Below are 13276 nucleotides of genomic sequence, written 5' to 3' on the forward strand. Positions count from 1 at the left end.
TAAGGAAGCAACAGCAACCCTTTGCAATAGGTTTGCATTTTAGAACATGTTTGTACTGCATCCCTCTTACAAGGAGACCAGGGTAGTTTGGAGGCACCTCCTGTTTTATCCTCACAATCTCTGGTGTGGTTGGTTAGGATGAGAGAGAGTTTCACTGGTGTGGGTAGGGGAAAGAGGGGAGATTTAAAACCAGGTCTACCAGCACCTCTATATCCACTACACTACACTGCCAGTTTAGCTTTTATCTCCCCTTCTGAACATTATATTCTTGACGGCTTAACCTCCAGCCATTCACTTGTCATTTTGCTTGCTTTGCGCTGATCTCTGCTGGGAACCAAAAAGCTTTTTTAAAAAAAGAAAAAGAAAAGAAAAGAATAGTAAGTTCAAAGCGAATCAACACTCAGAGGATTCCAATCCACTGAATGAACAAACAGAACTCCCCATTATTTAAAGATAAAACAAACAAACAAATAAATCAGGAGTTTGCCCTACCCCAAACAACTGCCAATCGGTTTCGTTATCTACTGAAGCACCATCTCATCATTTAATAAACCTCTATACAATACAATCTTTGTGCTCCCAACTAGACTCGGAAGTGCTTTATATTGTTCTTAGAGACAATGAAAGAGTCTTTTCAGATTCTGTTCATATAAAGATAATTGAAACCACCTTCATTGGGTGGGGGGGAGCGGAACACACCCATCAAACTCCAAAACAAAGAAACAACCTTTGTCGTGACGATGAAACTACTACCTGACCGGTTTTAACCAGTCCGTTCAGGTTCCGGTATTTTTTTTTTTTGGTGCTGGATCACCACAGCAATAGACAACGAGTTACCTAACATTTGGTACACAAATACTCTAGCAATGGTCTCTGAAAGCTGCAGTGACTACATTGTAGTTTGTCGGCTGCAGTTGCTGCCATCTTTATTCACCCACAATGCCTCTGTGCCACACATCCAACCTAGCATCCCTCTGCCCAGAGCCATTAGGATGAACTAAAGGCAGTAACGTCGTCAGAGCCTCTTCCAGGTTTCTTATCCTCTTGGTGTTGGGCCATAAAAGCAATATTTGTTTGTTTGTTTGTTTGAAGGGGTGGCAGCACCAGCCATGGTGGGTCCCTTTGTGGCCCTAGCACTTGGCTGCCCATGTTGTATGCTGGCCCTGGGCTCAAACCCATACCATGATTTCAGAATACAATGAGCTCTGAAAATGCTCAATGCACAATGCCCAGGAAACAAAAGTAATAAGTTATCTCAGAGAAGAAATACGAAAGAGAAATGAGTTCACATGACCTTTCTAAGGTCACGAAGAAGTGGAGACTGCTCACACTTTCTGCACAACCCTTATGGGGATGGGAGTGCCTTTGTTTGTTTGTGCATGCAATGATTTTACCTGATTTCCATCTTGTCAACTTCATCGGCATCTTCAATATCAAAATGAGATTTCTTGTTATAGCTGCAGGGTCTCGTAACCTAGTGGTAAGAAATGTTAAGATAGTAGGATCTCATTAGTTAACAATAATCTCATTAAACAGTCACTATATATAGGGAAGCACAATCAGATTACGCGCTGCACTAGTTTCACAGGTGTAAAGCCACTATTGTTTCACTATATCCTAAAGCTTTTAGAATAGGTAATAAATTACTGAACATTCATAAGTATACATACAAAGTGTTCCTTTGAAAATTTGGCAGCAAGAAGAAGTAAGTGGAGTCCCATGATCTCAGATCTACAACAATTTTATCATGATGATTGCTAAACCTCAAAATACAGTGTCCGTATTTTCATACCATAGACTTACCTCTTTAAACAAAAGGAAAAAAGGAGAAGAGCTGACAATCTGATTTGGAAAATGGTTTCTAGGTCTATTCACTTATTTTCAATGCAGTCCTATACATAACCACTCAAAAGAAAACCACATTGGAGGTTCATTGGGCTTCTTCCCAGCTAAGCAGAGGTTTGTTAAGGATGCTGCTGATGCATAACTTGCTTTTGAGAAACCTGTGCTGGGTTTTAGTTATCACAGCATCCTTTTCTAAGTGTTCACAGACCAACTGCTCTACAACCTTTTCTGGTATCAATGCCCAGGTGTCACCCTTGAGAAACACAGGGCTTGTGGCAGAAACAAAACCCTACTAGCACAAGAGTTTAGCTACTATCACCCTAGAGGATGCGGGTGGCGCTGTAGTCTAAACCACTGAGCCTCTTGGGCTTGCCGACCGGAACGAATCCCCACGACGGGGTGAGCTCCCATTATTCTGTCCCAGCTTCTGCCAACCTAGCAGTTGAAAGCACGCCAGTGCAAATAGGTAAATAGGTACCACTGCGTCAGGAAGGTAAACAGCGTTTCTCTGCACTCTGGTTTCCATCACAGTGTTCTGTTACGCCAGAAGCGGTTTAGTCATGCTGGCCACATGACCTCGAAAGCTGTCTGTGGACGAACGCCGGCTCCCTTGGCCGGAAAGCGAGATGACCGCCGCAACCCCATAGTTGCCTTTGACAGGACTTAACCGTCCAGGAATCCTTTACCTTTACTACCACCCTAATTTAATTTTCAATCCCCCACCCATGTGTCTCCAGGATGGCATATAATAGGTGTTCAATCGGAAAAGGGATTTTTCCCATTATCCACATTAAAACTAAAGGTTAGCCTGGAAATCTTAATTGTGAGCCACTCTGAATGCAGTATTTTGTGGGAAAGTGGCAAATCTAACCTAAATTCTAAAAACCTTTAAATTTGTTGGGTGTTTATTAGGGAGGGAAGATATTCAATATAGCTACCAAAAATATATATCATTTCCCACAGCAGTTTGCCATGTGTGAAAGCACTAGGTCAGAGGTGGGGAATCTTTGACCTTCCAGATGTTGGTGGACTACAACATCTATCAGTCCTAGCAAGTATGGCCAAGGAAGATGGGAGTTGTAGTTCAGCAACATCTGGAGGGCCAAGGGTTCCCCCATACCTGCACTAGGTGCGGAAGCTGGAAAAGTGATTAATATCATTTGCCACATGGATCTTAAAGCCAAGCTGCTGTGATGGCATCAGGATAAAAAGGCAGGGGAACAAGCTCACTATTGCACACATTAAACAAAATAAATACAGGTTGCCTTTGTTAAAAATGGAATGGAAACATAAGGAGCAGGTTGTTTTTTATAACTAGATTACACCTGGAGTGTCATTGTTTCGTTTTCTTATCCAGTTGTCTTATAGTTGAGGTAAAACATCTGGTGGAGATGTTTACACAGTAAAGGACAGCACAAAACAGTATCAGGGTAAATTGCTTTCCAATTTACCCATAGGTCTTAGAGCCAGTCATTACAGGGGTTTCAAAGACTGCAAACGGCATTTATCTGTTTTTTTGTTTTTGTTCTCCTTTTGTTGAATTTATCTTATTTGGGAGAGGAGTTAGCCAAACCAATATTGTTGTCTGCAAATCTACATGTTGATACCTTGACTCTCTTAGATCGAGGTAAATATCCTAAAAGCTGTTTTGTTTTATTTTAACATAGATGTTATCTTCTGAATATACTAACAGCACACACTTCACAATGCACTTACAATAGTACACAGGCAGCTGCGTGTGTAAAGCACAGGAGGAAACTGTTTTAACATTTAGGTTATCTATAGATCTTTCTCATAACATGATTGCAGCAACAAAAGCTTTGAGGTTTTCAGTTCTAACCAGAGTATGACACAGAAACTACCACTAGAGTACCCCACCCAGCAATAACCACAGCTTAAACTGTACTTGTAAGCGAGATGTGAATATATTCAAAGTCTCCTCCCTGTTGTAAAACAGAAAAATGTTTCTATGGGTCAGAAGTGGTTCTTTCCCACACACAAAAGTAACTTTGCCATACATTTTTCTTTTTTAAACATATTACCAGAATGATTTAACTGATTTTTAAAAAAAAATCGAAGAAGGTGAAATTACTTTTCCAAATCAAAGCCACACAAACAGACATTTAAAGGATATTTCCCGCAAATCATGAAAATAATGGGAAGTAGAAGCACTGGAAACAAACAGTTCTAAATTATGTGTTTAACTTAAATGCACCTTGGAGCAACAGAGTACAGTAATTCAATATACCAAACTATTTCAGCATCATTATTGCACTGTTTTGTAAAACCTCTCCACAGCTACTTACAAAATTAATTTCATTTTGGACACATCCACACTATTACAGAGGGCAGACTCAGAGTAAATTTGATTTAATTAGAGCTTTAAAAATTGGTCATAGCCTTACCAAGTCAAGTCTTTGAGGCTGCAGACACAGGCATCCTTATGGCCTCAAGATAATTTGCTAGGATAGACTCTGATACGGCCTTTCTTAGCCGCTGCCTCTTGCGCCAAATACCAACTTGTTTATTTCCTCCACCATTTCTAGTTCTGAACACAGCCTGGACACAGATGCCAAGACAAAAGCAGCTAGGCCCCGTTATCAACTCATGAGGCAGAAATGGATAGTAGGGGTAGCAACATGGAAGCTTTGAGATTGGCAAAAAAAAACAAAAACCAAGCTGGACATGTTCCCAGTTGGGAAGAGGAATGTGTGTGTTTGAAAAGCTAATAGTTGATGGGAAGATATGAGGCACTGATTGTCAGACAGTGCCTCTCAAAAATGGCCAGTCGATCAGCTAAAAAATGCCACAACTGGCCCATAATTCTGAGGAGGACAAAACATCCTTATCTCATGCTTTAGAGCAGTGTTTCCCAAGCGTGGGTCTCCAGCTTTTTTTGGACTTACAACTCCCATCATCCCTAGATATGTGGTCAGGGATGGTGGGAACTGTAGTCCAAAAGCAGCTGGAGACCCAAGTTTGGGCAACACTGCTTTAGAGTCTAAAAAGGTAGCTCTGAGGCACAATAGATGATACGGGTGAAGGGTGGAGAATCTGTGGATCTCCAGGTGTTGTTGGACTCTTAACTCCCAACAGCCCCAGCCATGGTGATGGGAGCTGTATGCCAGCAACATTTGGAAGGCATCAGATATTTGGCCAAACGACTGGCTGTGGATGATGGGAGTTGTAGTCCAAAATATCTGAGGCCAAGAAGTTGGGGTAGGCTGGGACAGACAACACCACTTAGCTAGATTAATGATCTGACTCAGGAGAAGGCAGCTTCATGTCTGGTTAGCAGCTGCATGCTAGGCAATGTGAGGAGTTGTTTAGACCTAATGATAAAGCTTGCTTTACAACAAGCTCTTTTAGAACACAAATGCAGGGGGGGGGCAGTATTGTGAACTTCATTCAGGGTTTGGGTTGAGGTTCTGTTCCAAGTTTGCATGTATTCCTACTGTGATCGCTACCAAGACAACAACAAACAAGTGGGTGGGAGTGGCAAAATTTTGAATGATGCTAGGCTTTGCCCTGCCTTCATTCATCTTTTTTTTAAAAAAAGTCCTATTACACAAAGTTCTAGGCATTTCCAGTGGAATGGGAGTGCTTTCTATTGAAGCGAAGAGAGAGAGCTTTTGTGTTACAGCAGGTTGGCAAGCAACCAATACCTTCAGATTTTGAATGGCTTGTTGCTATTGCCTTTAAAGCTTTTTTACATTTCCTGTGAGACAGTCCTCCCAGACCAAGAAACACAGGGTGGATAGGCTATAAAACCACAGTCTAGAAAGCACTCACTTATCAGCACTAATTCAAAGCTTGGATGAGTGGTTCAGAAGGGCCAAGTTGCGGAGGGGGGGAGGGCATTGCTATGCAGAAGAACTCCATTCACCTGGAAAAGTGATACACTTCTGCCTCAACAGACAGCTACCTCCAGCTCTGTTCTGAACACCCTCTGAAAGGTTGCAACTGGCCCAACATGCAACAGTAGTGACAGCTCAATGCACACAGCATTGCAATTTATCACCCATTCTTCTGAAATACCAACCTCAAAATAAAACACTTCATCGAACTGTGGGTTGTTTGTCTTCTTTTTAACTTTAGTCTTTTTGACATCTGATCTGCAGGAAAAAGTACAAGGCAGAAAACGATTACCCAGAACACAGCCAGTTGTTTTGTACCTGTGAAGTCTGCTGCTTTACTTTAAAAGTACTTAACTCTGGGCCTGTTTGGATGTTGCATCTACCTTGACCTCTTGCACGGCAAGATTAGGAGCAGGGCCCTTGGGCTTGGTCTCCTCCCTTACTGCCTGCTAAATGAGATTATGGGTATCCCATTTTGTTTTTTTAAACCAAAAGCAGCATTTTCATTTGATGAAACAATTTCTACATTTGGTTTTCCACTCTCCAGCTTGCAAAGTGGCTCACAACAATTAAAACAGCAGTCCAAACAGTAACTCATAGCAATAGTTATAAAAAAATCTGCAACATTCATAAAAAAACCAGCAAAATATTTTAGAAGCAAGCAAAAGCAAACAGAGTAGGGAAACATTACAGATTATCCATTAAAAGTCCTGGTGAACTGGCACCTAAAGAGATCATAATGCTGATGCACTCTTAACAATAATAATTAACTTTCTATCCCACCCATTCTCCCAAAGGAGTTCAGGACAGCAGCCACCTGAGTTGGAAAAAAATACAATAAAAAAATAAAACAAATTCTAAACATTTAAACACAATTATAGACATCTGAGAACATTAAATGGGGAACCACGACCTCCAATATTCAGAGTAAGGAAGTGCCTGTAATTAAATAATTGCAGCACCTCCTGGTTTGTTTCCTACCTTAGTGAGGAGACCAAGGGAAGAAAGTGTGTGATTAGCTAAGATTAGCTCCCAGTCTCCCTGCACACAGAAATAAATGGCAGATAGGGAAGGAGGGAGCTCTGAACAAGTCCTTGGTAGGACCAATGATGTACTAATCTCTCTTCCCATGATGGAGGAAGAACTCCAATGTAAGAAGAAAAGCAAAAGTGATACCTTGAGGTGCCTTAAAAGGGTGAAGTTGTTCGCCCCATATATAAATAATTATCCTATGAAAATATTAAGTTACCAAAAACAAAAAGTAACACCCAACAAGGGTCAGTAGCAATTTGATGCTAACAAACATTACTTTAAAAATATTCTGGTTTCATTTTTAATTGTGATGCTTTTATACATCATCCCACTTCTGACACCAGTGTTACAAAAGTTGGATGCCACCCCCAATCTCTGCCAAGATTCCAGGGGGTTTCAAACGCTCGCCCAGGGCCTGTGGTTCCTTTGGGAATCAAGATGCAGCAGATATCTTCATGCCTTTAGAAATATGGTTTAATTACACATATTTACACATTTAGTCTACTCTACATGGAGGGAGTAATGCTCTTACGGCATGGTCATTGCAGGAGGGGCTTGTTTCCTACAGCAGTGTAGCACTCTCAGCCTCCCTTCAGGCAGCCTGCCCAAAATGGTTCCTTCTCCACTTCCTGGAACTATCCCTCCTAATTCTCCTGTTCCTAAAAACTACCGGTAAACCCCCTTTATTCATTTGCATTCTAATAATCAGTTCTTTTGATACTTTGACATATGAATGGTTAATCCCCCCTAGGCATCACCTAACAAAGGAGTTCTCCTGACTTCATCAACATTTGTTGATTGAATAGGATTAAAGGCTGGTACACACTTACCTGGGTTAATTTTCAGTAATTTTGGAAAAGAGAGAAATCATTCTAAACCAGAATAAACAACTAAGTACTAACCTGCATGGTCCTGTTAAGGTAACAGTTGCATAAGGATCGCACTGCCCGTTCACAATGGGCAAGCCTTGGCATTCAAGAACTCTGAATAAAAGAAAGAAAATCATTACAGAGTAACAACACAAGGTACCTGGAGATACAACAGAGGATGACTTTTTCAAGTCTTCCTTTTACTTCAAGAATACAGAACAACAAATCCAGCCAACAATGTTTTCCTCTTATAGAGTCTGTGGGTTGTGAGATTTCTTTCTAAGTTAAATGCCACAAGCTGATATCAAGGATTTATGACAAATTACTGCTGATAGGGAGAGACAAAAGATGCATCAGTGGAGTTTTGTAAACAGCGTATAAAAACAAACAAACACAGAGTTTACTTTTAAGACAGGGATGGGTAACCTGTGGCCTTTCAGTTTTTGGAATACAGCTGCCATCATATTTTTATTATTAACTTATCATTTGCAAATGTGATTGGTTGAAGGATAAGCTGAGTCTACTACTGCCGAGAGAGGAAAGAAGACGAAGAAGACAGAGAAAATTAAACATCACATGCATTGAATTCTCTTTTCACCTGTGCCAGACTACACTTCACATTTTGTCATGATATAATTTTGAGCTTACTTAGTAGAGATTTGTAATGGAAATTTATCCCACATTCACCCAGAAACTTTTATTTGCAGCCAAAATGTTGCATACATCTGTCCACAGCAAAGCTATTCTGAAGTGCAGAGAAACACCCCACACTTGGATGTTGTGGTAGTGATGAAAAGGAAGAGATGTGGATCACACAGATGTCTTTCCACAACATGTGGGGGGGGGCTTTTTCTCTCTAAAAGAATGGTGGACTTCCCACTGCAGGTTGATAAAAATACTTGCTGAAAAATTGAAGTGAATGGCATGGTGCCAGTGATTTAATTGGCCAAAAGAAAAGAAAAAAATCATTTTGAGTATGTCATGTAATTTAACTGCAACACATCCATTAAGCTGCTGACAATTGGACAACTGTTTTAATGTGCACAGTAGCTTTCTAATTAAAATGCTAATTGCAATTTCAACTTAAAACCCACAAAGTTTACATGCTCTTATGCATATTGAATTAGCCATTTGTTTCCTAGAAAAAGCTGAAGCATGCTACCTACAGCTGCCCAGGGAGATGTAGCCTCACAAAAATGTACAGTGGAACCTTGGTTTATGAACACCTCAGTTTACGAATTTTCAGTTTACGAACGCCGCGGACCCATCTGGAACGGATTAATTCACTTTCCATTACTTTCAATGGAAAAGTTCGCTTCAGTTTATGAACGCTTCAGTTTATGAACAGACTTCCAGAACCAATTGTGTTCATAAACCAAGGTACCACTGTATGTGGTTTTTTTGTAGGTTAACGTCTGCCAGAACTAGCTTATTTCAACACAGTGGGTTCTGCATATATCAGGTGTGGGCAACCAGTTGCTCTCCAGATGTTGGTCTCCAACTTCCGTCAGCCCCACTCAAGCATGGCCAATGGTCAAGGATGATGGCAGCTGTAGACCATCAACATTTGGAGGGCACCACACTGGCCAGGCAAAAACATACCTCCTCTCCCAGGTCTTTGGCCAATTAAACAATCTATGGCCTTTTAAACTGTGTCACAAGGGGGCTCTTGTTTCTGTTTGCTCCTATGGTATGTATTTTTGCGTTTTTATACTGTAACTTGCCCTGTGATCCTCAGATGAAAGGCAGTATAGAAATGTAACAAATAACAACAACAATACCTCTGACAAAATGCTTGATTGAAATATACATTTTTCAAACATCAATTTAGTAAGCTACAAAAGCAGGCTGCCTAGGGCCCCTGGACAGAGGTTTACTGTGTGTTTTGATGCATACGCAACCTACCAAATATTACTGACAGTGAAGTGTTTGATCCCTGGTGGAAATGCAGGGACGCATCTTCTGTTGCAAAGCATGAAGCAGCCCTCAGAAAGATGCTTTGACAACATGAAGCACCATCTGGGATGCTTAATAGATGGCAAACAAATAAAACTGTCAATCATAATATTGTCCGAGTCCATTAGTAGCTTAATTGTTTCATGAGCCAATTATAAAATGGCTGTAAGCTTTTTATTATTATTTTTTATAAAGGCCATTCAGAAAGACTCCATTCCAGTTTGTTATTATAGAAGTCAGATTACATTTTCTTCGCCGCAGATGTGTCAAGAATTTTAATGAACGCACGTGCACTAAACAGAGATGCTTTGAGCATAATGGTGACTTGGTGAACTTTTTAAAATACATACAGAACTAGCTGTAATTTATCTACTATGGAAACAGCTTCTTCTAGATTAATGCAGGTATTTTTGTTTTGCATGAGAGAACAATTCAAGAACAGGAAAAGAAGAAGAAATTTCTGATGTTTAGAATGAAGAAGAAATGGCTGGTTTCTAAAACAGCCTCAAATCCGAGGAGAATGTGCAAAGATATAATGTGAAGACCTCAGAATGTGCACTGTTAGCTGAAATAAGAACACTGAAAGAGAGAAGACACATCACAGACAGGAGAGTTGTGTAGGGTCATGATTTTTAACCCTAGTTAGTGAGCAGACTATTAAAATATTGAAGAGATGGAGGGAATTGGTCTGATGAAAGGCACTGGGGTTTCAGAGTGATAACAGCAGGAAATGCAGAGAGGAGAAAAGCAATTAAGGGCAATTAAGAGACTTGGCTGTACTGTCATTTAATGAAATGTTGCTAATCCTTAACTCAGTTGTGGTGTTGAATTTGTTTTACAGTTGTTGTTGTTTTTATTATTGTTTAGATTTGTTACCCAACCTTCCCCTTATATGATTATTGAGAGGAGGCTGAAGCATATTAATTAAACATAAGGAATAACCAGGATCCATTTCCTTATCCCAGATAAGGTAGAGTTCACTTTCTATCTCAACCTTGCAGCCTTATAAAGTTAGGGTTTCCGTCTTCTTCTCCTATACAAATCTAGTCATATTCAACGTTCTGTTTAAATGACTGAATCAATCTAAAAAGATATACGTCTATGTAGATAGACAGATAGTGTGAGAAACAGGCGCAATCTTATTTCTCTACTTCCAATAGAAACAACCTTCTATTTCTCTACTTCCAATATAAACAACCTTGCCCAACCTGCTACTCTCCAGATTTTTTGGACTATAGAATCATAGAAATGTAACTTGTAAGGAACTCCATGGGTCATCGCCCAACGCCCCCTGTGGTGGAGGAATCACTGCTGTGGAATCCCTGACAGGTCCCACCCCACCTCCCACCTCTGCTTAAAAACCTTGAAGAGAAATAATAAAAGATCAAGAGAAGTACTTGACACTTCAGAAGCTTCATCAGTTGACCCCGCTGGCTTATAAATGTTCTTCTGAATGGTTTGGCAACTCAGTTATAATTACTGTATTTTTCCGTCTATAAGACGCCCCCATGTATAAGACGACTCCTATTTTTTTTGAGCCCAAAATTAAGATCTTAAACATCCCGTGTATAAGAAGACCACCAATGTAAAACTTAATTTTTTTGGGGGGGGGAATATAGTCTTATACACAGAAAAATACTGGAATTTGGTAAAAATGCTAGGAGTGTGAAATTTTCCCAGAGCTGATCCTTTCAAGATCCTCTCAAAAAATATTAGCACAACTTCAAAATATGAGCCCAGGAGCTACGGCCTTCCATCTCATCTTCCTAATATTCAGGGCTTTTTCCCCCAGCTGGAACTCACCGGAACTCAGTTCTAGCACCTCTCAGGTGGGCACCATTGCCATTCTAAGAGAACAAGGGACTAATCTATATTGTTGAGTTATAACGCGTTATAAATGCATTATAAAAGTGTGACACCAGGAGGCGCTGTACAGCAGTCAATGGAAAATTACATTGATTGCTGTTAAACCTTTTCTTCTTAGCATTGTTGTTTTTTCAGATCAGTGTAGATCCAGCCAAGGCATTCATCGTAAGTTCCGACATCTCTTTTTCTAGAAAAATAACACAGCTAATACCCAGTTTCCTCTGTGAAAAACATGTTGCCTACTCTTGAATAATCCACAAGTTGGAGAATATCAAATAAAAACTGTAAAAAGGTTTAATCCCAGTTGTGTGCATGTAATTAAAAGTGAATAATGAAAGCGGGGAATCAAAGGCTGTGCATGGACTCCTCTGTAAATTCCAGCTAAAGGTCAGTTATTAAAACATCCCTGCTTCAGTGCATTAAGTATGAAATCCCACAATAAATCCCAAGTCCAACATTTTGATAACCAGTGAATGAATATGAGAACTCGGGACCTGCTATTGCTGTTGCTCCATGTGACAGAGTGAGAAGCTCTCTGAAGCAAAACAGTGCATCAGATATTATATTGGAGAGATGGGGGTTACACTATTCACTGAGATGGAAACACAGATAATTTGTGCTTGCCATATACCCCCCTCTCTACATCCCATCCCACCCCAGTTTAAAAAAACCAGTGAGATGGGGACATAAAAGAAAGAATTGGAAAGGGGAATGTTTACCGACAAAAAAAGATTGGTTGACCAAATTAATGGAGTACGCGGAGATGGACAAGTTGACTGGGCAGATAAGAGATCAAACAAAAGAAAAAATTAAAGAAGATTGGAACATATTCAAACAATATTTGAAAGACTATTATGGGGAAATTGAAATTTTGACTGGTTTAGAATAACTTCTGTAAGAAAAAAAATACTACAATATAGTGGAAAAACAGGAAAACAAACTCATAGACGTGTTAAGAGAGGCATTCAAATAAGTAAAACTGAGGACCCAAGTAAGAAGGGGAGGGAAGTCAAGTATAAAAGGAATACGAATTAACCAAGCGATTAAGCACAAATTTTTGTTTTTGTTCTTCTTCCTATTATTATTATTATTATTATTATTATTATTATTATTATTATTATTTATAAATACATGTTTAGCCATAAGAGAACTGAGATGTTATAATGTGATTCTATGCCAACCTAGCAGTTCTAAAGCACGTCAAAATGCAAGTAGATAAATAGGAACCGCTACAGCGGGAAGGTAAACGGCGTTTCCATGTGCTGCTCTGGTTTGCCAGAAGTGGCTTTGTCATGCTGGCCACATGACCTGGAAGCTGTACGCCGGCTCCCTCGGCCAATAATGTGAGATGAGCGCGCAACCCCAGAGTCGGTCACGACTGGACCTAATGGCCAGGGGTCCCTTTACCTTTACCTTATGAATGTAAATTAAAAGAAACGAATAAAGATGATTTTTTTGGGGGGGGAAATCATCAAGGCTGTAATCTTACGTACACTTGGGAGCAAACACTACAGAAGTGAGACCACACACATGCGGTATCAAAGAAAGGAGTTTGTGGCCACTTTGCTCCTCTTCAGACCATTTTGCTGCCACAGCAGGCCTGAGCAAAGCCAAGATTTGCCTTAGCACATGTGTGGGAAGTATCTGGTCCACTGGGTGTTGCTGAACTACAACTTCCCATCACCTTGGCCACTGGCTGCTTCAAATGCACTGTCATCAAGACCCTGCTCTGAGGGCAGTCAGCATAAACACATGGTCTCAGGGCACATGTGTCAGGTTCCATTCGAACCAAGCTTCTCAGGGATAGACTGATCTACGGTATCAACAGGCTTTTATTTGTCATGGTAGGGC

At 40.3% G+C, this 13276-nt stretch overlaps 1 protein-coding gene across 1 annotated transcript in view; it reads right to left on the reverse strand.

Annotated features, from left to right (window-relative positions):
• The window catches only part of RASA3 (RAS p21 protein activator 3), a 115359-nt gene that overhangs the window by 24651 nt on the left and 77432 nt on the right, over window positions 1-13276 (reverse strand). Inside the window, exons 6-8 of the mRNA XM_035114870.2 lie at window positions 7637-7717; window positions 5888-5960; window positions 1395-1474 (exon numbers count right to left, since the gene is read on the reverse strand). Coding sequence (XP_034970761.1) covers window positions 1395-1474; window positions 5888-5960; window positions 7637-7717 — 234 coding nt within the window. The remainder of the gene's footprint in view (window positions 1-1394; window positions 1475-5887; window positions 5961-7636; window positions 7718-13276) is intronic.

Source organism: Zootoca vivipara, chromosome 4, assembly GCF_963506605.1.
Source record: "Zootoca vivipara chromosome 4, rZooViv1.1, whole genome shotgun sequence".
Taxonomy (NCBI): domain Eukaryota; kingdom Metazoa; phylum Chordata; class Lepidosauria; order Squamata; family Lacertidae; genus Zootoca; species Zootoca vivipara.